Here is a 25439-nt window from a genome sequence, read left to right as displayed (position 1 = left end):
CCCCCCCCAAAAAAAAAAAAAAAGAGCTTCTTACTGTGGCAATGTTCTTCTTTTTCTACTCAAAAACTTTGTGGGTTATATTTAATTTTCTTTATTTTTGGTCATTTTCAGAGATATATGCGTATTCTAGCAATGATATTAAAGTAGGCAGCAACATTGAAGTCGATGGAGCTCCTTGCAAGGTTATAGGTGACTACTAACCACCCACTTCATATTATCTTTTTTATTTTTCGTATTCCATATGATAGTATAATATTACCATTTTCAGATTATCCATATTTTTCTGACTGATTAGGATGTACTTCTCATAGTACATCATTACATTGTTGCTAATTTTGATTTTTTAACTAGCTTTTTATTGCTTGATTATGCTAAGCATGTAGGAGTATTTTTCACAAGTAAAGGAAAGGGGTTGTGAACCAGCTCTAGTAATTTGTCTAAGTAATTTGTGAAAAATCAGGCTTTAACTAGTTTCAAAGAAGTAAAAGTTCTATGCTTTTTACAATTTCTGGAAGTTACTATTTTAATACGTTCGAAATTTTGTAACCATGTGTAATTGACCACCATATTTTATCCTACCTATCCCCCTGAATAACAGGATTATTAGTTACTACTGAAATTACACAAACTAGAGCAAGACTAGAGGATTCCCGAGTGAAGTGTAAGGTTTCATGATTACATTGAATGACTGAATGGATGGCATGCTAAAAGTTGCTTAGAACATTGTTAGTCCACTCAGACCCTAGAGTATGCTAGCTGTTATAAACTGTTTGTTTTGCTGTTCAGATTTCTATATAGGTTACCAAGACATCTATTTGGGACTGTAATAAACTCAAACATTTGTATCCATGTATAATTGACCGTGATTTTACTTGTAGTCCATAAAGCAGAATTCAAAAACAGTTGATTGTTGAACATGAATATATATGGAATAGTTTGGTATAGAGTACACCTAGAATTTGGTTGATACTTTTACCGTTTGATAATACTTATTATTTGGGTGTATTTAGAGTTTCTTCATGTAAAGCCTGGGAAAGGGGCTGCATTTGTGAGGACCACATTGCGCAATTATGTAACAGGGAACACTGTTGAGAAAACTTTTCGAGCTGGAAGTAAGGTAATATCTTTGGGACCACCTGCTCTTCAATGCTTATTCTCTTACACTGTCCGCGTTATATGCTTGCAGTGGATTTTATTGCTAAGTTCACACCACATGCATGTCATCTATACTAAATAAGAACTTGTTATGTAGCTCGAGCCATTCTTTTTGCATAACTTTGTTGGATAAGTTCCTTATTAATAGGAACAACATCACTAATTGTGTTGTTTGACTTTCACCAGGTAATAGAATATCTGTCGAAGGCAGTGTGAAAGTTCCTTTCCTTCTTGTTTAGAACATAAGATACTTTTCAATCTACTGAAAGACTCTCAGATCTATTACTTTGATAATGAATCTGCAACTTTGACGTCATTTTTTTTTCTCCAACCAAATTGACACTGCCTACATGATTTTAAATTTCAGTTGACATTGAACTATCTCTGCAGATAGAAGAGGCAAATATCTACAAGGAGACAAAGCAATTCACTTACAAAGATGGTGCCCAGTTTGTCTTCATGGATCTGGTTAGTACAGTAACTTTTAATAGAGTGGTCCAATGTGCTAGTTTTGTTCTTGCAGCCTTCACTTGCATGCAGCTTATGCAGGTTACTTTTATAGATCTCCCAAATCCCAATCCATAAAAGTGACCCTCCACTGTCGTTCTCCCTCCCTCCAAAACAAAAGAAAATAAAGAAAAAAACAAGAAAGAAAAAGAACAAGCATAAACCTGGCCACACGTCAATGGGTTTGGTTACTTGAGGGATTATGCCTAACTCTAGCAGCAACTCTCTTTTCCTACTGCTACCCTTTGAAATGCAAGATACTACTTTTATCCCTTGTTAATATTTAGGCCGTATAATATTCTGGAGATTATGTCTTTCATCTGATCCTTTTGGCACATAAAACCTAGACCCAAATTCGAGGAGCTTTTGCACGTATGAGAGTGAGCATCAAGGTTGGGCTAATTTATTTGGTTTTGGTGAAGTTCTAAATATCTGATCTATAGTTGCACCTTACAAGTCGCTTAAGTTGTGGGCTCTGCCCTTTCTTATCCCGATTTAGCTGTGCTAGTCAGACAGGTAAAAGTGGTTTATTCAGATATTTGAGAATAGAAGTAGAGTGTGCATTTCCAAAAATTTGGAGTTTTACATCTCTTGTGTGCTTGGTGTAATCTGAAACAAGAAAACTATGTAAATATTTTTTTTAACTTCGTTGTCTCACTACATGTTTAAAGGGATCTGAAAGTTCTTTTTGCTGTAAATATCGGTACCTTCTTGGTGCATATGAATGAAATACCTATAAAAATACAAAGGAAAAGGTTCAATGTCGCTTACTGATGTCTTAATTGGTCACGTTAATGAGCAAAAATAATGTCTTAATTGGTTACATTACTTGTGTGGATCAAGTTCCCTCCAATGCCCCTTAGTCCATACCAACTTCTAGGAAGGATGAATTAGAATTTGGTTGTCTTTTATTCCCCCTTATATGTACACTATATAAATTATGATAACTTTGGGGCAATTTTTATTGCAGACCAGTTATGAAGAATATCGTCTAAATGAAAAAGATGTTGGAGATAAAGCAAAGTTTCTAAAAGAGGGCATGGACTGCAGTTTGCTTTTCTGGAATGGAAAGGTATTTTCCAATGAACTTATTTTCAGTGTTTGCAGTTCTGATTTTCTCCTTTGAAAGTGTCAATCGAGAATATCTGATTAACCCTATAGCTTGTCTTGTCGAAGCTAGTACTTTCGTATCTTTTTTGTAACGGTAGTCAATATACTAAGGTTAATATTTCCATAGGTGATCGACTTTGAATTGCCTATAACAGTGAAGTTGACAGTGGTGGATGTTGATCCAGGTCTCAAAGGTGACACTGCACAAGGTAATCATTTCTTCTTTTCTAGCTTGAGCTTAAATGGAGAAACATGGTCAGTGAGGATTCATATAGCCGACCTGAACTTGTCTGGGACTGCAGCGCAGTTATAGCTTGAACAATTGAACTGGGAGACTAATGTATACGAGGGGATTTTGGAGGCGTAAACACTTCATGTGTTTGAACTATAACAGAAGAGTATAGTAATAGTGCTCTATAATCTTGTGAAGGTTAATTTTCTTTTTTTGGATATATTCTTAATGTGTCTACCTTGGTCACCCCAAAACATGTCAGCTTTGCCTTTCTTTCCCCCATTGCCTTCAGTTGGGTTGGGATGGGGGAGCCAAGTTTTACTCTGAAGTCCCCTTCTTCATCTTCCTATCATGCCCGTCCCTCTTCTGTTTGTAGAAATTATGGATGACATCCCATTTCCTTCTTTCATTATAGTTTATCCAGAATATTTCCAGTAAATAGAAAATGTTGTTGCGAGAAGTATTGTCATATGTAAATATTGAATACTGACTCGCATTCAAGGTCTATGTGGGCAACTGATTCCGATGTGCCTATGATTCAATTGTAATAGGGCTATAGCATTATATTTATCCATGTCTTTTGGTCCATCTTTGTGTCAACCTCTGAAATTCTTGACGGTCTTCTGAATGGCTACTAAAAAAGGGCAGCCTGGTGCACTAACCTCCGTTATGCGCAAGATGTACAAGAGGCTATTTTCACGACTCGAACCCCGTGACCTCTGGTCACTTAGCAACAACTTTACCAGTTACACCAAGGCTCCCCTTCGTTCTTCTGAATGGCTACTATGACACCAAATATATATTTGATGGGCAATTGTCTAGAGTAAATTACTCCTTTCCTTTTTGTTCTTCTGCGAGCTTGTGAATATGATTTATATTATGTGGCAGGTGGATCAAAGCCAGCAACTGTGGACACCGGTGCAGTTGTTAATGTTCCGTTATTCATAGAAAGGGGCGAGGAAATTTTGGTGGATACTAGAAACGGACAATACATGAGTCGTGCAAAGGAAGCTTGAGATAAGTTTTGTAGCAACTGGAAATTTTGGTATCATAATGTATTAAAATCAAGTGTTATCCGGAGTAACATTAGGACCTCACTGCAGATGCCCTTTGACACCTTTTCTTTGCCACCGATTTGAGTAGACAATGAAGTGATATATAAATTATCAAGTAGATAGTCTTTGTTGTATTGAAGAAACAGGTGGTTATTATAGTAAATGTAAAAGTCCTCATTCATTATTTGATGTATCCTACACATCTAGGATAAACAGGTTTCAGTAACATGAAAATTGGAATGTTACAACAATAGAATGGCCTCTGGCCCTCTGCCCAAGGATGACATGCACAAATGGAGAAATGATTCAAATTTTTCCTTATATAAAAAAAAAAGAAGGGAAATCTACCGTGTATAGTTGCCTGCCAAAATAATAGCCGATAAATGTATAACTTTGTATATTAATGTATAATATACATGAAGAACTGAAGGAGAGTCTTGGCGTAACTGATAAAGTTGATGCCATGTGACTAGGAGGTCATGGGTTCGAGCGTGGAAACAAGAGCTTGGTGCACTGGGCTTTAATGTATAATATATATATATATATATATATATATATATATATATATATATATTATACATAATTTATGTACATTTTAATATATTTGGCTAGTAGATGTAACTATGTTAGCCGATTGGCCAATTGTGTTAAAAGCCCTAAAGAAACATAGTTAGGTATATTCCTCCACAATTGGTTTTTTTGGTAGTACTTCTGGAAAGCACTATATCATAAGTCAATGAAGTGTTTGTTAATCAGGTTATTAAATGTTGGTGAATTACAAGTAATTACAGTTGAAAATATGATGAAGAAAAATAAACAAATATTCTTCAGGCTGAGGTGCGGATATCTTGCTCTCTTTAAGGATATTCAAACCCACTGCGGTAGCATCTTCACCGGTCCAGCAGTAATACTCTTGACTTGTCGTAGAAATGGCGTGCGGTAGCCACTTTTTAAAGTGGTATTTACTTTTTATCCAACATTTTTAATGCTGAGCAAAAATAGCCACTACTCTATTAAAATTAATATTAAAAGACGAAGTTACCCTTTCTTCTATCTCTTTTCCATCGCAAACCCTCTATCAAAATTTCAAAACCCTTTCTCCTGATCAAAATTTCCCAAATTCGTTACTTCTCTTCCCCATGCAGTAAGTTCTTCCCCAATTTCATCTCACTTCCTAAACCCAAAGGCAAACCACTTCCTTCTTGCAGACCACTTCTCCAACTTTATTTTTTTTTCTTTTTCTTTTGGTTGGTTAGGTTCTTGTTGTCTTTTAGGCTTTGGGTTTTAATCTGATAGTTATTATCTGTTATATGTCGTGGTTTTGACTATACTGTTTCCATTTAGTTTATGGGACCCTTTACCATTTTATGGAATTGAATTTTGATAATTGTGTTAAGGACATGTAGTCCTGAAGTCCTAAAGTTAAATTCAAAAGTTAAGGACATGGTCCTGAACTTAGAGTTTCAAGTTCAAAAGTTAAGGAAATGTAGTCCTGAAGTCCTAAAGTTAAGTTCAATAGTTAAGGACACAAGTTCTAAAGTTAAGGACATGCAGTCATTAACTTATAGTTACAAGTTCAAAAGTTAAGGACAGGTAGTCCTTAACTAACAGTTACAAGTTCAAAAGTTAAGGACAATAGGTCCTTAACTTTGATTTCCAAGTTCAAAAGTTAAGGACAGACAGTCCTTAACTTACAGTTACACGTTCAAAAGTTAAGGACAAGCAGTCCTTAACTTACAGTTACAAGTTCAAAAGTTAAGGACAATAGGTCCTTAACTTTGACTTGCAAGTTCAAAAGTTAAGGACGCTTGGTCCTGAAGTTTGAGTTCCAAGTTCAAAAGTTAAGGACATGTAGCCCTGAAGTCCTGAACTTAGAGTTACAAGTTCAAAAGTTAAGGACATGTAGTCCTGAAGTCCTGAGCTTAGAGTTCCAAGTTCAAAAGTTAAGGACATGTAGTCCTGAAGTCCTGAAGTTAAGTACAAAAGTTAAGGACATGAGCAGAAGAATATTTTCGTCAGGGCAGTTAAAGTTTATTAAAGCAGTGGCTAAAGAGTAAAGACATTTTAAACAATGGCTTAAAAGTAAATACATGTGTTATTAGTGGCTAACCGTGCACTTCCCCCCGACTTGTCCCCTCCAGGATACAACAGCCCGACAACGTCGTATGACTCGAACAAACTCTGGACAAGTTGTTGAGTCCAAAGCTCCACCAAAATGAACACCTTCCTTCAACAAAAATAATATTCTCTTTTGTAGAGAATAAGTTGGAGACTTGAATTTTCTCCTTCTCTTATCTCTCTTTTTCACTACACCAAGTTCACTTTTTCCATATACACTACCATATTTTTCCATCTACAACACAAGGAAGAAACACTACTATTTATAGGTGTAGAATTTCTTCTATGGAATAAATATCAAAGTAGTGGGATAATAAAATTTTAGAACATGGGTTGGTGGTTACAAAATATAAGTTTTAGTGGGTAATAAGTGGTAGATCATGGCATTAGTGGTTTCAAAAGTTACACCAAAATAATACACTTTAATATTCTAATTTTAATATTAAAATGCACTAACACCAACATTCCCCCACTCATTTTAATATTAAAATAAGAGAGTTTACCAGTTGAAGGGAGACTATTATGCATAATGAAGTGCTCTGCATTGAACCTCCACTTAGTAAAACAACGATCTCTACTCCAGAGTCAATAGTGGTCTCAGACTTAAACTATGACTGCTTTAAGAAAATAAAGTATCACTGCTTACACAAAATAATCAAGGTGTTGACATGAGCTTTATTAGCCGCACATTACGGCCTTGTGCTATCCCGATTTTCATGAGTGTTTTTGAGAATAAGCCCAATTCTCATAGGAAGCGGCCTACTTCCGCACTCACATAGCTGAAATCTGTCAAGGGTGCTCATGTAAATCTAACACCCCACCCATACGAGCTACAGATTTTCATTAAGAGTTAATAAAACTCAACCTCACAAATCATTATAGGATAAATGCACTCACACCATAGGGATTAAACAATAAAAAAAATAGTGCATTTCAAACCAAGTCATCATATAATTCGTTCTTCCCATTGAACCTGGTTATATGATCTCTAGTCCCCAGGTTGGGTTTCCTCATATATGACTTATGAGTTTATGGGCTTCAATCTCATCCCCCTCGATGTACTCCTGGCCATTTCTCTTGCCAAAGGCCTTAGTCAGTGGATCTGCAAGATTATCACAAGATTTAACATAATCAACATTAATGGTACCACTTGTCAAATATAATCTCATAGTACTATATTTTCTCCTTATAGGTCTGAATTTACCATCGTAATAACGGTTTTGTACTCTACCAATAGCAGCGGTGCTATCACAATGAATTAAAATAGGAAGAATTGGTTTTTCAAAATAAGGAATTTGAAATAATAAATTTCTCAACCAATTCACTTCCTCACTAGCTGAAGCTAAAGCAATTAGCTCAGCCTCCATGGTAGAGTTAGTAATTATTGTTCGCTTTTTTGATTTCCAACAAATAGCACCACCTCCCAAAGTAAAAATATAACCTGTAGTAGAACAGGAATCACCAGATAAAGTGTTCCAATCTGCACTAGAAAAACCTTCGAGTGCAGCAAGATATTTTTTATAAAATAAGCCATAGGTTTTTGCACCAAGTAAATACCTCATAACTCTCGTTATGGCATGCCAGTGTTTATTATCTGACTTGCTTGTAAACCTGCTAAGTACTTATAATGCGTATGCAATCTCAAATCAAGTGTAATCAGTCACATATTCTCAAGCTTCCAATTAAGCTAGCATATTCCTTTTGATTTATCACATCATTGTCACTTTGTACAGGAAATAAGTGAATACTTGAATCAAAAGGGGTTACAACATGCTTGCAATTAATAAAATTATATTTTTCCAAAATTTTCTCAACATAATATGACTGGTCAAGGAAAATTCCATCACATGTTCTAGCAAGAACGAAATTTGACTCATCCAAATCTTTCATGTCAAAATGGCTACTAAGCATGCTTTTAGTTTCTCCAATCGCATTCATGTGAGCCAAATATTAGCAAATCATCAACATAGAGGCAAACATTACATGTGAATTATTCCAAGACTTATGATAGATGCATATCACACTCTTTGATTTAATCAACTTTCACTCATGCATGAATGTTCAAATTTTTCATGCAAGAATTTTTTATTATTATCTACCCCACTATTTCTAGAATTATGAAAATTTAAAATTATAAATAATATAATCACATACTCATAAAAATATAAGGTAAATTTTTTTTATCTTTGCTCCGTTTGAATTAACCATATAATTTTTTTTTTTTACCTTTCAATCTCATAAAGAGAGTGATCTTTTATCTTGATATCCGCTATTTTTTCAACTGCATAAAAAAAATTTGAATTCTCCTTAAAATTGTTGGTGAAATTACAAGTAATTACTGCAAAATAAAATAAAGAAAAATAAATAAATATTCTTCAGGCTGAGGCGCGGATATCTTGCTCTCTTTAAGGAGATTCAAGCCCACTGCGGTAGCATCTTCACTGGTCCAGCAGTAATACTCTTGACTTGTCCCCTCCATGATACAACAACCCGACAACGTCGTATAACTCGAACAAACTCTGGACAAATTGTTGAGTCCAAAGCTCCACCAAAATGAACATCTTTCTTCAACAAAAATAATATTCTCTTTTGTAGAGAATAAGTTGGAGACGTAGATTATCTCCTTCTCTTAACTTTCTTTTTCACTACACCAAGTTCACTTTTTTCATATACACTACCATATTTTTCCATCTACAACATAAGGAAGAAACACTACTATTTATAGGTGTAGAATTTCTTCTATGGAATAAATATCAAAGTAGTGGGATAATAAATTGTAGAACATTGGTTGGTGGTTACAAAATATAAGTTTTAGTGGGTAATAAGTGGTAGATCACGGCATTAGTGGTTTCAAGAGTTACACCAAAATAATGACCACTTTATTGCCAATTTATAACCACTATCTCATCAGAAATAATGCACTTTAATATTCTAATTTTAATATTAAAATGCACTAACACCAATATTAAATCACCTTGCATAATTTTACACTTAATTAAATAAGTCTCTTTAATTTTTTACTAAGCACTTATGGTGCCTGATTAACCGTAATAAAAAGAGAAGAAGAAACAAGTCTCTTTATCATTTTTAGTGAACTAGTCTTAGGATAAGCGTGTTGCGCGTGTCACTCGTATTAATGAGAACAAACTTTTTGAAAAAACATAAATATAATTAAAAGATGTGTTTACATACATTATAAATAAGAAAAAATTACAAGTTTCAAATGATAATTGTACGTTGAGAATAAATAAATAATTAAAATAATAATTGTGTTACTCATATTTAGAGATTTGATTCACCACAATGGTTCTTCCTTCAGTTTGTTTCGTTATAAAAAAAATTGGGTCTGACTACAAAATTTTCATTATTACAAAATTTACAAAATATGGTTTACCAAAAATTAAAAATTTTTTACTCATATTTTACTCATTTTATGGAAGAAAAAACGTGTTCGAATTTTCACATTTTATTAACTAAAAAATACTTCTAAACTTAAAAAGAGTACAAAGTATTTGAAACTTTCCTAATATTAATTTGCAAAGAATTAATTTGAACTTACCTAATGCGAATTTGCAATGTCTTCTTTACGCTTGTTTAGTTATGAAATATCCCCTTTTTAATCCACCTTTTTTTTTTTTTGTGTCTTTGCATTTTATTTTTGTTTTGTTTTTCCTCTTTCTAATTTTCTATTTGGTGAAGAAAAACCTATTGAACTGGAGAAATAAATGAATTTCCGTTTACTTCAGATTTCAATTCCACACTCAATGAGAAAATACATGTCTTACCTGACTTGAAAGTTCTAAAAGTATAATAAAATGTAAAAAGTGTATTAGAAATACAACACGAAACACACTATTCCTAACTAAACGTAGCACTTAGATACATTAGGAAACTTTAGAGTACTAATTTGCGTAAAATATATTAATAGTTAATCAAATGTTATAAATTGTATCGAAAGATACTTATGAAAGCTTTTACGTAAGGTTGAGTTATGTATTTGAGAGATATTTTACGTAAGGTGGAGTTACGTAAGGAAAGAATTTTTATAAGGTAAAATTTTAATAACGTTAAAAGCCTAAATATGAGGACTTTAGTTCAAATAAGGAAATATTTGATAACCAAAGTTTTAGTTGATTTTAAAGTCTTTAATATTAGGACAATAATTAAATTATAATTTTATTCAATATAAAATCTAATTTCAAAAGGTAAAAAAGGCGAACAACATTTCGATAGGGGCTTCGTGCTTTTAATATAGTAACAAGAAGTTCTCTGTTAATAAAACGAGTAATTTATATAATTCCTTTGATAGTTTGTACTTGGTACTAGTGGAAAAAAAAAAAGAGAAACAAAAGAAAAACCCTTCTTCAAAATCACCAGTTTGCCACTGCTCGAAGCTCTTCGGCAGACCGCGACTTCAACTGACCAATCTCCACCTCCACGTCGGCTCTCTCCGTGTCTCCGTCGCCGTCGCCGGAAAAGGTCTTCTTCTTACTCTTTTTTTTAGTTAGCAATTGTTAAGAATATTTCAGTTTCGTAGCTTCCTGGTTTCATGGCACGAATATCAAAATAGGATATCTCAGTTTCTCCCCTTTCTGTTTTTTGACTTAAGGTTGATGAAGTATCTCACTTTATTCCCTTTCCTTCCTTCAGTCGAGTTTAAGGATCGTTTGATTTTGTACTAAAATGAGCTGTTGTGTATCAGTGTAGTCCATTTGCTTATCAATGTAAGTATGAGAAGTGGGTTGAGACCTTATTTTGGGCCGCTACTACACTTATTCAATCTATATTCCTTGTTTCCCATATTTCTTTTTTTCCCCTTTCTGCTGATATTTTTTCCGGACTTCTGTGAAATTTGAAACTGAGGTCTTAGGACAGCTTTTGATCCTTGTGGATAAGCTTAATAGAGTTTTGGGACAACTTTTGATCCATTGCACAATAAAGTATATACAATGTAATTTAAGGTCAAAGGCGGTACTTTAAGGAAACAATTAAAAAAGATTGCTATTGGCTGCATGTTGTTCTATTAGAGCCTCTTTCAGCTGATCTAAATACTTTAACGACTAAGAACATGATGTTGGCCGTGGAAAGTGAGTTTCTTTGTACTGAATATGTATTGATTTTTTGGATGTGGTAAAGTAGGACAACTTACATACTTTAGACCATCTGAATGGATGTTCTATTGAATTTTACCAAAGATGACAACAACTTCTTTGTGTTTAGGCCTGTAACAGTTTGTTCCCTATAGATTTTAAAACCAAAAGCTCGTCAAGGATAATTATACTGCCAGTGTTTACATTTCTGCAATGTGCTCTGATAATTTTTCATCAATTTGTGGATATGTTTTGAAAATGAGTACTTTTTGCTCGATCTTGTTATCGTGGCATGATCACTTTTGGTTAATATCTCAGTAGAATTGCAAACTCACTGTGTTTATATTAGGGGTGGCAAAATGGTTAAAAGAAAACAGTTAACCGCCCATATTATCCACTAAAAAATGAGTTGCATAATGAAATTTTTAAAAAGGGGTCAAATATGAATAAGAAGCATATTATCCATTTAGAAAATGGATAAACAATGGGTAACCAATGGGTCTAACTTTTACATTTGTAAATCCTTAAATTGGGGGTCCTCAAGTTATGGAGACTAAGAATTCTCCCAAAAGTGATTATATGCAAGAAGTCATGGATAATATGGTTACCGGTTAACCCGTTTTTTATCCGTATTAAATATGGATCGGATAATTTATCCGTTTTTCATCACACGTTTCGACCCGAACCATATCCGATCCGACCCGCCCATTTGCCGCTCCTAGTTTATATCATGGATTCTCTCTTTTTTGTGAGTGCCTTTGATCTGTTTATGGGTAAGTTGATAAGGTTATCCTTCAAGAGTTCACAAAAAATCCTCAAGTGAAGGTGTTAAGATCTTGCTATGCTAACTGGTTGTGGCTTTGATGCTTCATGCCTCCAATAGGAAACACATTTTCTTTGAATCTGAAGTAAGCATTTCTCAGTTTAGCTGATTGCTTGGTTCTATGGCAGATGAAGTACATGAAGCCATACAACTTATTTCAAGAATTGCTCAAGTCAAATACACTTGCAAGTAGTCGTTTTCTTGGGTTGGATGTGGGCGATAAGTACGTTGGTCTAGCTGTTTCGGATTCAACCAATAAAGTTGCATCACCTCTCGCGTAATGTAGCTTCTCTGAAACTTCTAAAATTCTGGTCGTGTCATGCTCAGTTTTATGACATCATTGTGTTAGAAAAAAATGACATTAATGTTGGGTACATGCAGTGTTCTCGTTCGCAAGAAAACAAATATCGACTTGATGGCCAAAGATTTCCAGAGTCTGGTAAGGTTAACCATCAAGATTATACTTTACATGTCATAAGTTAAATTTGCTTTTGATTTGCCTAAAAATGGATTGTTAAATGATGGCTTAATAATAATGAGAGACTTGCAACGAAATCCCCAGCTGTATACGAATATAAAGAATAATACACGTTGTGCCATGTAGACTGATGTGACTATATTGTTACTTAATAGGTCCCTCAGATTCTTTTGTAAACTTATCAAATTATTATATAGTTAACTTACGATTTGTAGCAATTTGGTTCTTTAAGTGGTTAAAGAGTTTTGTTGCTTGCCTTCTGCCACTTTTAACCTAATTCAAAGACCCAAATCGATTAGTCAATCAACACGCGTAGTTACATATAAAAGATTTTATTTTCTTAATAATTGTTTTGCAGAAGTCCATATGTTATGAACCCAACTCTCTTCCATTCAGTTTCTCTCTTTTCTCAACCTTTGACCATCACGGTACTACAAAGAAATCTAAACTCTGTGAGTTCTAAGTTACTTGGATGTACATTGTACATTCATCATGTTTGGATGACAATAAAACTTGCTTTCAATAATAATAGCGAATAATGTACTACTGCAAAATGCAAAATTTCATCCTCCCTTCTCCCTTCAAATAACTCTTATTTTTCCCTTTTTGTCTGCAGGTTTCTGAACTTTCCTTGGGGGCCTTTGTTTTCGGCTATCCGTTTGATAGACAGAAAATGAGTCGAGATGTATGTTTGTTTTCACTTTGATAATGATTTGGTCTGCTCTATTAGCACGGTTTGAAATCAACATTTTTTCTTTCTTTATCAGGCTGTGCAAGTTAAGTTTCTCATTGACGACCTTTGTCGGACGGGGGAACTTAGAGGTGTAAAGTACACATTTTGGGATGAATGTTTCACATCTAAGGTATATGATCTTAACTTTTTAACTTTGTAAAAACAGAGCGGATTAGTCATGTCTTATTATCAAGATAGTATCGCACAAGTCTTCTTTTTGAAAGGTTGCGACTAGTTTACGTTTAACTCTTCCACCAAAATAATGTTAGTTGATGGACTTATGGACGATAACTGAACTTAAATCTTCGTTTGTTATTTTAATGTTAACTTATAGTTGCATGTAAAAGAAGGATTTAGGCCTACCACAGTATGACTCTTTAAATAACTATAAGCAAGCTTTTGCTCTCAAATGCGAAATGGCCAACAATTATCTGTACTGTTTTGCTTTCAGAATGTTGAGCTGTTACTACAACCTTTAAAGTTGCACCCAGCACAGACGAAGACAATGTTAGACAAATTTGCAGCAGTCGGAATACTTCAGGTAATAAAAGATCTTACCCCATCTGTATTGTTGAGTTAGAATCATAGTTTACTTCACTGAAGAAGTATGTTTCCGTTTCAACACTTAGACAAGTTCATAGTTTACTTCACTGAAGAAGTATGTTTCCTTTGCAACACTTAGACAAGTTCCTTCTTACTCGGATAACTTCTGGCTGAAATTGTCGAATTTTTTTTTGCCTCATTAGAGAAAAATTAGTATTGTTTGTACAAAAATAAATTTATCTTGTAATTCATAGCTGTAATAGTCTCCGCTTATTTTCAACTAAGATTAGATTTTTTTTTTTCATATTTATTTAAGTAACTAGAGTAATTGAGGCAGATCTTTGTCCATAATTGTTTAGCTCCTTTTGTTTTTTGTGTTTTTTCTTTGGGGCCGTCAAATTGTTACGCTAGCATTTACATCTAATAAAGAGTTCATTAGTTCAAACCTATGTTGGTCGGACTCTCCGAAAATGTCGCCGGGTGCGTGTCGGATACTCCAAAAGTAGTGTATTTTTGGAGAATCCGACACGGGTGCGGCAACATCTTGGAGAGTCTGCGCAACATAGGTTCAAACTAGAGTTGCAATATATTTTTCACGATTCGATAAAGTCTTAGTGTCCCTTTTCAGTTAGATTCATTTCAGGATTAGCTTTGCCCCTTCTCTGGGAAAAAAAGAGCATAATTTGGTGTTAGTGAAGACTTTGCATGTTGTAATACAACAATTGTGATGGTTTGTGGCAGGGGTACTTGGACTTTGTTAACAGGAAACATGCCTCGACGCCCGACAAAAACTCTTCTGAGGATGGTTCCTAATACAACCTACATCTGATTACATTAATTCCTTCAAAAGATGGATATGTAACATTGTACTTATACTAACATTGAAATAATGAGTTGTAGGGGTTGTAGGTTATTGTATTTTGTTAAATATTTATCCTATGTATAAGTTGTAACACTGTATTCAAGAGCAAGACTGTAATTGTATGGACCACAACGTGTGGTTCTTTGTTGAGAGAATCTCTTGACATCTTAACCACATTTAAGGTTGTTAGTAATTAAGTAATAACTCATGTAAAACTTTAATTAGATTAGAAAATTACTTTTGTTGATGTACAGATGAGCACCAAATTCACTAGCATTAACTTATAAATGTTTTTCAACATTGAAAATTTTTGACAATATTTGCTACACGCTATCTAGTATCTATTGGTAGTTTATAATGGAACTGAGTTAGTTCTGAATTATCTTCGTTATAAGTAAACTTTCATTGAAGTGAAATACTGAATCATCCTTGTATTCTAGACTAGAGAAAGCACATCTTTAAAACTCTGATGTGCTGTGGATAACATGTATATAGACGTGAAGAAACGTTATGTTTCTAATTCTTTAGTATATTACAAAAAATCGTATAAAATACCCAATACATTTTTACTACTAATATCACACGTTTGACATGGTACTCATGAAATATTGATGAACCATAGGATAAGGAGTTGTTAAAATGGTCTTCACTAATATATAAAGTGGTAGATGACAAATTATTTCATTGCCTGGAGGCTGGAGCTGTCAATCGCTTGTATTAATACAGCACAATAGCAATCAATCGGTACAATAAAGCTTTTTGAACGAAAAAAACATTATCTTTTGGAATTCAATCTTGATCAATGGTGTGGCATAGGAGTCTCAATACAAAATTGTTAGTAAGATAATCCCAACTTTTCATCGCGAAGATAATCCGCTGTAGCACTGGCAAAAAAAGAGAAAAAAAAAAAAAGCAAGTTTTGTATTACCTGATGCATCCAGAGCCTGTCTAGCCATTGACTACCATAATATAAACTTTTGTGCAATCTCTTCATCAAAATTGAGTGTAACTGGAAAAAAAAGAAAAAATTAAAACTCCTATTTAGAAATGCCACATTTATTTGTTTTACTCCTTCATCAGCCTTAATGGTTTACCAAGCAGACAAGCAGTCATGGTGCTTGATCTAAATAACCTTAAAGTGGAGCTCTATAATATAGTTTATCTTGCGGACAGAATGTTTAATTTTAAATATTTTTTAGTTGATTGTATTAGTGTAATTACTTCCAGCATAAATCATCAAGCCTTTGGTTAAACATAAAAAATAAAAAATAAAAATCGCCACATAAGGAGCCGAGGATCTTTCAGAAACAGCGTCTCTACCTTCATAAGGTAAGGGTAATGTCTGCGTACACTAGGGGGGTCAATGGTTGCTCGGCTATTTTATAAAATTTGTACCACACCAATTTATAGGTTATTCTATTATGTATAACCAAAATCAGACTTTTCGAAACCGTCCCAATCATGTCGGTTTCTCTTCGATATAGGTACGGTTCGGTTAATTTTGGTATTTTATTAAAAGTTATGTAAAACTCACTAGTAGAAGTAGAATGTAATAACAGACGTACTTTTATAGGACTTAATAAAATTCTCTAGACTTTTTTACTGTTCAAAGGGTAATGAATTAAGAAAACGTGAAAGATGGCTAGAGTTAGATCTATCAAACTATTCTACAGTAGCATAAAAGAAACTAAGCAAAAACAGAAAAAATATAATCACACGAGTGAAAAGATATTAACCAAGCTGAGACTCAAGAATAAAGTCTATGGAAGATTAAATATTCAAAAAACAGATCATGTATACATTGCAGTTTAAAAATTTATGTATTCATGTATACATTGTAGTTTCACTGGAAGATCAAATATTCAAAAAAAAAAAAAAAAGCTAAATCATACTAAAGGAAACATGTTCAATATATTATAGTTTGCTACTCATAATCACTAAAATACCTTGTGTCTTGCTAGTGAATATACTGAAAATAATTTAGTTTCAATTTGGAATTAGGATTTTGATTTTTAATTACTTGTCGGCTTATAACTGTTTTCATGATTCCAAGGCCCAAGGAAAAATTTAACACTTTATTGTTTTTAAACTTAATATATAAATATATTTTTCATATGTACATTTAATCTGTACGGTTCGGTAATTTTCGGTTTATCTTCATAAAATTAAAAACCTACCCTACTTATCGGTACGATTATAGATTTATATAAAAACCTACAGTTTCATTTAAAGAAATCTAAAAATTGACTCGGTACAGTACGATTCGATCGGTTTAGTTAGTTTTTAAATATCCATTGACACCCCTAGCATACACAATCTCTCCCCAAATCCCACTTGTGAAATTTCACCGTTGTTGTAGCACATAGGAAAAAAAATGATCTCCATTAACTATTGCAACGTTTCAATACGGTATCAAATGATATCCCCATTAAGTTATGTGAAAATTGATGTCTTATTTTATGCGAGATAGAATATAAATCAAGAATACATATATCAGAAATATGAGAACTACTATTTAAAAACAAGAATGGCCTTAAAGTGAATAATACCTGCATATCATTTCATTATTAACCATCACATAATTGCTGCATTATTACTCACCAAACAATAACCCCTTCATTATTATTCACCGCATAACATGTAAACCTAATCCCCCGTTAAAGCGGCAAATTATCAGGGCAAAGAAGTCATTTTCCCTCTATAGTGGCATAAATTTTGTTCCTAAAAAATTTCACCCTTCATTAAGCTTATGTCCAAAGTGAAAGACCATTGTGCATACCCCACTACAGAAAATTTCCCCTATCATAATTGGGAGTTTATGTGTAATGTTAGGATGAATATACATAAATAGGACCTCACTGAACAGTGAGTTGCAGTAGAATGACACAAGCACTAAGAACCTCATGCCACCTGAAAAAAAGAGTTGATCGCGACATCAGTTGATGTTACACTGTACCAGCGCAATCATCCTTCAGCGACGGACTATTATCAGACATTTCCGTGGGAGACGTGATTAGGCACCTCTCCTTGATTATCCAAAGGCATATACTGTGCCATGATGGCGCGGATCTCTGAATCCATGTATCTCTGCATATAAATAGGTTTACGGGTTACATACTAGGAAAGAAGAACATAACATGAACTAGAAGTCTAGAACACAGATAAAACTGCACTTAAGGCAATGTCCACGTATTTCTGCATATACTTATTTGATGATTAAAATTCCAGGGGAGGCAAAAAAAAGGAAAAAGGACACTTGATCAACAACTGATGAACATGCCATGGATATGGTTGTTGCAGCGCACAGAGTAAGACCTGAATGAACTTGCAATGACTTTTCCAGTGTGAAATAAATATGTCACAACATTTCTAAGTTGTTTCCTGTGTTGGGCTCCAAAAAAAGTTAATCTTGGTTTTATACTGGTGGAATCTTGTTCCTTAGATTTCTTCTCAGAAACTCTCAAGGTTGACACTTACTCAAAGAGAGCATTATAGGTATATACTTGTACACTCCAGTAAACTGACTCGGATTAGCACTAGATTTCCAACTTTCGACACTGTTGTGTATCCCAAACCCAAAGGTCATAGTTGACCAAAAATGATGAATCAAGAACAAATTAACATGACATACCCGGATCCTATACTTGTACACAGCATATGCTCCAACTCCTGCAGCTGCCAAACCCAAGATGATAACCCAAACAAAGCCCCAGCTAAATTCTGTTTTACCATCCTTGCCTGCATCTTTTTTTACAAAAAGTTAAGAGATCAAACTACGGTCGGATTTTGAAATCACAGAAGCTCAAAGCTGTCGTGAAATTCTGTTATAGATAAAGAAGCTAACTGAGCATCACACCCATCATATTATAAAACATTTAACTAGCTTCATCCGTCGTTAAAAACATATTTCCATCAATATGAGAACTTCAAACTCACTTATACACGTGTCATGTTCGTGCATGTACAACAAATTGCCTTTGCAACTGCAGTCATAACCACCCCATGTGTTCTTGCATTTGCACTCAGGGCACTGACATGCTAGCCTTTCTTTGCATTCATCAATATCTGCAAAAGAGCAAAAAGATAAAAAATAAAAAAAAACTTCGGATCTCATCAAAATATAAGTCTTATTGGTACTCCCTCTGTCCCATTTTACGTAAAATGTTTGACTGGGCATAGAGCTTAAAAAATTAAAGAAGGCTTTTAACATGTAAACCAAATATATGCAAATTATCAAATTATCCTTTTAATTGAGTGGTGGTGAGAGTTCCACATTTCTTTTCATTTTCTCTATCCCAATAAAGAATGAATGTTTATATCACGTGGTCCCAACAAGTCATGTCCTTAAGGGTAAAATGAGAATACTAAACTTCTAACAATTTCAAAAAAGAGAAGGGTGTCATTTTTTTCGGAACAGACGAAAAAGGAAAGCGTGTCACATAAGATGCTACAGAGGAGTACTAAATAAAGAGCAAGACTATTCCTACCTCTACATCTCTATGGGCATATACAGGATAATGTTTTTCTAGGATGGAAAATAAGATGACGGTTCTACAGAGAAAAAGAAAGTGGAAAACTTTTTGTTGCAATCAAAGAGAACGAAGATCTAAATCCTCAAGTAGATGAGAGTTAAGAAGATATTAACAGCTGACAGCCCCGAGTTATTCCACAAATGCTAACAGCAGCAAATTTCAGAAAAAAGAGATATAATGAATAATAGATTCTCTGTACCTTCACAACTATTCACTCCATCTCCTTTGAATCCTGGTGGACATTTACAACCCTTTGTGTGGTCATCCTAACAAGATAAGAAAAAACGTTTAGTTTCCCCGTTCACAGAATGAAATTGAGACACAAGGAAACTCGTCTAAAGAATAACTCATGTAAAACCAGTAAAGTTAGAACCTGTAAGAGCCAAAAAAGAAGGGGGCAATTCAAAGAGGAAAACTTATTTTTCTAGCATCAATTCTCTAATAAATTAAGATACAAGAACATTTCATATTCCAATCCGCTGCTTCAGTAAAACCAGAAGATAGGAAGGGGGTAAGCACCCCTCATAAAAGAAGGGGAATGCCCAAGAGTAAAGTTCAAGAGGTAGGTAATTATGCTTGAATGCATCCTCTTACTATGCAAGCAGAAAATGTCCTGCCGTCCTTGGTTCCTTTCCAACAACCTCCATTATTTATTCCACAGCGTAATGCTCCAGATGCTGTCAAACCAAAAGCGCAAAAGATTAAGCCTCTGAGGACAATGCTCATGCGTCCGAACAGTGTCTTTATATGACCAAGATTTTGAACATAGATTCTTATATACCTTCACAGTGAGTATAACCATCACCAACAAATTTTACTCCCTGAACCATTGGGCATTCACATACTTTCCCACGGAATGTATCCTGCAGCATAAGTGAAATTCATGGCATAGGAAATTAGCTAGCACTAAATTAGATGGAAAGATGCAAAATTATTCTATCATATCAGCAGTCAACTGAAAAGTGACCGAATACCCGGCATGCAGTAATGTTAGCAGCCTTGTCCTGCCAGCACCCACCATTTGACTCTAAGCACTCATTTGTTTGTATGTCTGAGAAGTGTAAAACAACTTGTGAATACCACCTTACTGGAGATCATAGAGATTATGTACCAGCTCGTCGTGAAGGCTATATTGACCAAAGTAATTGTTTACCAAGCAATAATAGCTAAGTTTTGTGTTTCAGCAAAATTATTAGTTGGAATATGTCGGATAAGCTAGAGCAAGATCTGCAAGAATCAGTCGTGTGCCTTTGGAGGTGGAAATACAGAAAAATGACTCGACTTTTGAAATTTAAAAAAAAAAAAAAAAAAAGAACAAGTATGATTCCACAATTTATAAAAATGATGAAATGCATAAAAAAGTATGCAAACACAAGTATTGGTGCAATTATAATGTCTTCAAAGCAGAAAGAGAGGATTAAAAGGAAATGACCATCGGTTAAACAAATTGCAGGCTCTGTTGTCTCCTCAAAACCGGAACAAATAGCCTTGAGAACTGCTCCCTTGTCCAGCTTGCCTATAAAGAAGATAACACTAAAAAATGAAAATCTCTTTTATTTAGACAAGATACACCTTCTCACTTATATCTATGAGTCATACCTCTGTACTGTCTGTTGTTAATCACAAGAGTTGGCAAGATAGTCACATCTCCACGGGAGTCCTTGCCAATCTGAACGTAGTAACGCCAAAGTAAAAATTCAATTCAAAAAAAACCATCAGAAACAATACGGTCGAGGAGGTTAAAAATAGAGCTTTCCTATCATTTGTTTTTTTTCCCCGACACATACCTGCGCTTCTTGTTCAGCCTTTAGAACAGGGTTGTCAACATCTGCTTCAGGATCTCCAACACATTTATCTATCTGTTTTACATCAAAGCCTATTGCAGGGAGGAAAAAAGGTTAACAGTTAGACAAAATCTCAAGTTTACAAAGAAGAAGGAAATTAATTAGCGTAGAACCATATTAACTGAAAACACAAATTATAAAACAATACAAGGCATAATCCTTTCAGCTTTTAAAAAAAAAGGGTGGACTGACATTTCTGACAAATAATCCTGTGCTATCAGGAAGTCAGAATATTCTTGATCTAATACTGAGGCTATCGTTATCTTCAGAATATTAAGTGTACCATCAAAACCAAGACTAAATTGGGGATTCTGAAGAGGACTTTTGCGTAATAGAATACTAATAGTAACTAAGTGATTGAGGCTTAGACGAAGTTTTTTTTATCAGCAAGCAAGAATATTATTCATCAACATCATAGCATCACAGAGGACAGAATATGTTCAGTTACAAAAATGTCCTCTTTTGATAAGCACAGAAAATTTCCTCTTAATCCTGTAGAAAACTGAGGAAATCATATATTGTATGTATATCATATACATTTTGAAGTCATACCAACAAAACTCTGTAACTCGGAGCCAGTGAGAGCAATATTAATCAAGTTGCAAATATATATTTAGCAAAAATTGATTTTCTCTTAAAGCATCGATCGGTGTTAAGCTTAATTTTGCATCTTCAACCAAAGGGAGAGATAGTTTCAACTAGGTGTATGTTGATTTCAGCCCAAACAAGATGATAACCGAGCAGGCGAGCCTAGTATTCAGTTTTTTCTCTGCGGCTAATTAGTGCAACAAAATTAGCATCAGAAAGTTATGCCTAAGACAAAATTCTCACTGCTCATGGAAAAGGATATGAAGATAGAAATACTACCAAAAAATAGTAACAGCAGTAACTAACCATCACCATTATATTACAAAAGAAAGAGCAACACAAATTGCAGTTGGTAAATTGAACTATTAACGTTAAATGTACATCTATACTGGCAATAATGTGTATGAGCTGAAAATTCAACAGCAGAAACACTAAAGAGAAGGAACTCTAACTTACCAAGTGATTTGACTACTTGATCTGCACACTCTTTCGTGTACTTCTTCTCTTTCATTGGACACCGGATTGCAAAGTCAGTAACATAGTCCCACCACAACCAGGGCTTGCCACTTTCATTCGCAACCTTGTAAAAGCAAGCTTGGCGCAAATTTTGCAAAACAACATCCTTCCCATCATAACCTTTGCTGAAGTCTTGCTCAGGATCCGGAGCACAGTATCTTCCATGGTTGATGCACTGAGACTTGCATTGCTTGCTCAAAATAAATGCCTCGGGACAATACCACGTTATGTAATGGGGAGTGAACTGCGTATATCCCTTCTGCTCGAGTATCTGGGCGGCGCCTTTGAAGTTTTTGACAAACTCTCTCTGGCTCTCACACTTAGGGCCACACTCATCATTACTGTTTGTCCAAAACTCGTACTCAACTCTTTCATCGGGATGTGGAAGCGCCTCTCTCCAATCAAGGTTTATGTTAACCATCTCCCCTTTAGACAGTTGCTTCTTAATGCTATCCCCAAGAGATTGACTAATTAGAGCTGAAGGAATAGTTATATTTTGCAAATAATCCGCCTGCGCGTCCTCTTCCTCGGGAGTGTCCATGGTAATCAAAGGTTCACTGCGATCATCGGCAACAAGAATAGCAGCAGCTCCAGCCTTTTGAGCATTCCAAGCCTTTAGTGTGAAATAGCAGTCTGCCGAGCAGCAGTATACACAGACCAAAAAGGAAAAGGAGACACATGTTAGATGCGTACATAGTTTAACAAGCTCTACGTTGGTCATCCACCACTAATTATCCAATCCAAAATGCTTGATAATGTAGGTGGAGAATTCATTCAGGTTGGAACGTTGAACATATACAACATAGATTAATAAGAAAATCCAGCCAAATACAAAACACAAACATAGAAAAATTTCCTCATGTTCACCGCAAGAGCCAAATACAAGTGCATACTTATTAGAAAGACTACAAAACAGCGCCCAACTTCAAAAGGTATCACCGATGTAGAAAAAAGGCTTCTTTTTCTTTTCTACTTCTCTTTGTTCGGTTGGCTTTATAAGAATGCCGTTACTGCATTTCTTGAAATATTTGAAGATTGATAACAGAGAGCAAAAACTTATTGAGGTATATTAACAGGCTAGAAAATCCAATATTAAGGAAATCTAAACTAGAGAATCCCTAATTGCCTCAAACGACAGTTCAGCATGGAAACGACACAGGCCTGAAGAATTAACTTAAATAGCCGTCCACCCAACCGTTTAAACTAAAAATAGCTGGCGGATATATAATACATGTATACAAGTAAATAATGAATCCGGCCCGCTATTTGTGTAAAGATCCCTAGAGTAGTAAAATGGATACAAATGATGCCCACCGAGGCAAAGTTAATTGACATAAACAAACCTGAACCAGATTACATAAGTTATCAAGAAAAAAAAAATCAGGATAATCTATATAATCCTAAGCACCTAAATAGATAAACTGCTTCTAACAATCATCATTAAAATCAATCAGTACAAAAAAAAATTATAAATAAAAGTAGTCGGAAACTTTACCTCCACGATCAACAAGAACAAAGACAGGCATGCTACCAGCTTTAGATTTAAATGAAATATCAGCACTTTCAAAGCTCTTACAAGACTTTTGATTAGCTTTAGGGTACACAACATTACCAACCAGTGTTCCTCCATATTGCGGGACCCCAAAATTCCCAATTGCACACTCATACACATCTTTGATTGATTCTGGTGATGTTACTCTCAAGCTATTCTTTTCCACCACAAATCTACCATAACTACACCCAATTACAAGAAACCAAACACACACTAAAAACCCTAGCTTTTTCTTCATCTTGGACGAAAATAACAATGACCCAGATCAAGAGAAGTCAAAATTAACACCTAGAAGCTGTCAAAATTAGATCTTTACAGCAAATTGATTATACCTAAATCATGTATTTGGTGATCTAAGGAAAAAAAAGAATCACCTTTATTGACCTAGGTAGAGAATTTATTGATAGAGTGGAGAAAATGGAAAAGAAAAAAAACAAAAAAGAGTGGAAAAGTTGAGAATGAAACGTGTAAACTGTGCTGAAGTAAGGAAATGTTTATTTGAGTCCCGACACGAATTATGAGGTTGATATCTTCATATTCTCTTCACTGAGTTCTGGAATTTTTATTCTCTTTCTTTTTTTCGTCAATATCCAGAAAGTCTTTAGGTTTGTAGATGAAAGGACAGACTGATTCTATTAGTAGTGGTAGTAGATCTAAATAGCTACTTTATTAATGTCCTAATCAAGGATTTGGACTTTTTCTTCTCACCTTTTTCATGATTATTGCAAATATATGTACTTTACCTATCGCGTCTTATCTCTTTATTTCCAGTTATGTGGTTAAGTTATTTTAAGGTATGAAATTTAGGAAAGAAATAAATGTAGTCATAAGGAATTGTTATACAGATAGCCGATCTGTTTGACCAAATTTCAATTAATGATGAAAAGAGGGGTGAATTTTAGTTAAGAATAATAAAATTTAGATCAAATGTTAGATGAAGTAGACAAGATGAACGACGTTAGCTAATATGTTTGAGCTGATTAAATGCTCATAAATGCAACAACATAAATGTACAATCAATATGAATAAATGTGACTAGCATAACAAAAGAAAGTTACTACCCAATTATTGTAAGATTCGGAAAGCTCCTTGCCCTTACAAGAGCGTGGAAAGAAGGAAAATAAGATGAGGTTGAGGAATCTTTGGATCTCGTGAATATGGAACCAAAAATGTATGCTCGAGTAATGTAATCAATGAATGATACAACTTTAGTATATTTTTTCAAGTCAACCTTTTACAACTAAAAAGTACAAAGCAAGGAATATCCAAAGGAATATTCCTTGTGTCCATATCTGAACCTATACTACCATTATTTTCTCATCTCAGCTGCCCGTCTTTGACATCAACCGTCTTGAGAGCAACCTTCAGTTGTTATACCATGGTCGACCCCGTCATTTGTCTAGCTTATCCGTTACTGCCGAGTCGCCAAATTTAGACCTATACACGACCAGATTCACCTTTTATTTTTTCTAGCCGGTATGTATAGATTACATTGATTATACACAATTATACATATATTATATATGAGCTATATATATTCGCTGACTATTTTGTGTTCAAAAGATTAGGTGTGCGGTTATTTAGGTTGGATCTATTATTATGTATAATTTTTTGTATTAATGGTAAGATGAAAGTTTAAATTATATTATTTCAAAATTTAGAAAGTTATCATTATTTTTTTTAACGGACTAAAGAAGATAT

The 25439-nt window shown here is 34.5% G+C and overlaps 3 protein-coding genes across 4 annotated transcripts in view; 2 read left to right on the top strand and 1 right to left on the bottom strand.

Annotated features, from left to right (window-relative positions):
• Window positions 1-4248, top strand: part of LOC109235446 (elongation factor P) — a 4515-nt gene extending 267 nt beyond the window's left edge. Inside the window, exons 2-7 of the mRNA XM_019401561.1 lie at window positions 112-189; window positions 1011-1117; window positions 1546-1623; window positions 2633-2734; window positions 2900-2981; window positions 3893-4248. Of these exons, the coding sequence (XP_019257106.1) occupies window positions 112-189; window positions 1011-1117; window positions 1546-1623; window positions 2633-2734; window positions 2900-2981; window positions 3893-4020 (575 nt within the window). The 3' untranslated portion in view covers window positions 4021-4248. The remainder of the gene's footprint in view (window positions 1-111; window positions 190-1010; window positions 1118-1545; window positions 1624-2632; window positions 2735-2899; window positions 2982-3892) is intronic.
• LOC109235445 (putative pre-16S rRNA nuclease) lies at window positions 10502-14959 on the top strand. The gene is made up of 7 exons (XM_019401560.1): window positions 10502-10656; window positions 12219-12367; window positions 12472-12529; window positions 13185-13253; window positions 13336-13431; window positions 13753-13842; window positions 14586-14959. The coding sequence occupies exons 2-7, from the start codon at window positions 12219-12221 to the stop codon at window positions 14655-14657; spliced, it is 534 nt and encodes a 177-aa protein (XP_019257105.1). The 5' UTR covers window positions 10502-10656; the 3' UTR covers window positions 14658-14959.
• LOC109235444 (vacuolar-sorting receptor 1-like) lies at window positions 17240-24412 on the bottom strand. 2 transcript variants are annotated; one of them, XM_019401559.1, is made up of 12 exons: window positions 23682-24412; window positions 22127-22819; window positions 21026-21114; window positions 20838-20907; window positions 20671-20754; window positions 20213-20289; window positions 20020-20101; window positions 19833-19915; window positions 19438-19504; window positions 18643-18771; window positions 18338-18444; window positions 17240-17793 (listed from the first exon to the last, which is right to left on the bottom strand). In XM_019401559.1, the coding sequence occupies exons 1-12, from the start codon at window positions 23974-23976 to the stop codon at window positions 17695-17697; spliced, it is 1875 nt and encodes a 624-aa protein (XP_019257104.1). In that variant the 5' UTR covers window positions 23977-24412; the 3' UTR covers window positions 17240-17694. The 2 variants fall into 2 exon arrangements, with proteins under 2 accessions (XP_019257104.1, XP_019257103.1); XM_019401558.1 differs by having other exon boundaries at window positions 18338-18450; window positions 23682-24400.

The sequence above is a fragment of the Nicotiana attenuata genome, chromosome 12 (assembly GCF_001879085.1).
Source record: "Nicotiana attenuata strain UT chromosome 12, NIATTr2, whole genome shotgun sequence".
NCBI lineage: Eukaryota > Viridiplantae > Streptophyta > Magnoliopsida > Solanales > Solanaceae > Nicotiana > Nicotiana attenuata.
This window is presented reverse-complemented; position numbering and strand designations above follow the sequence as displayed.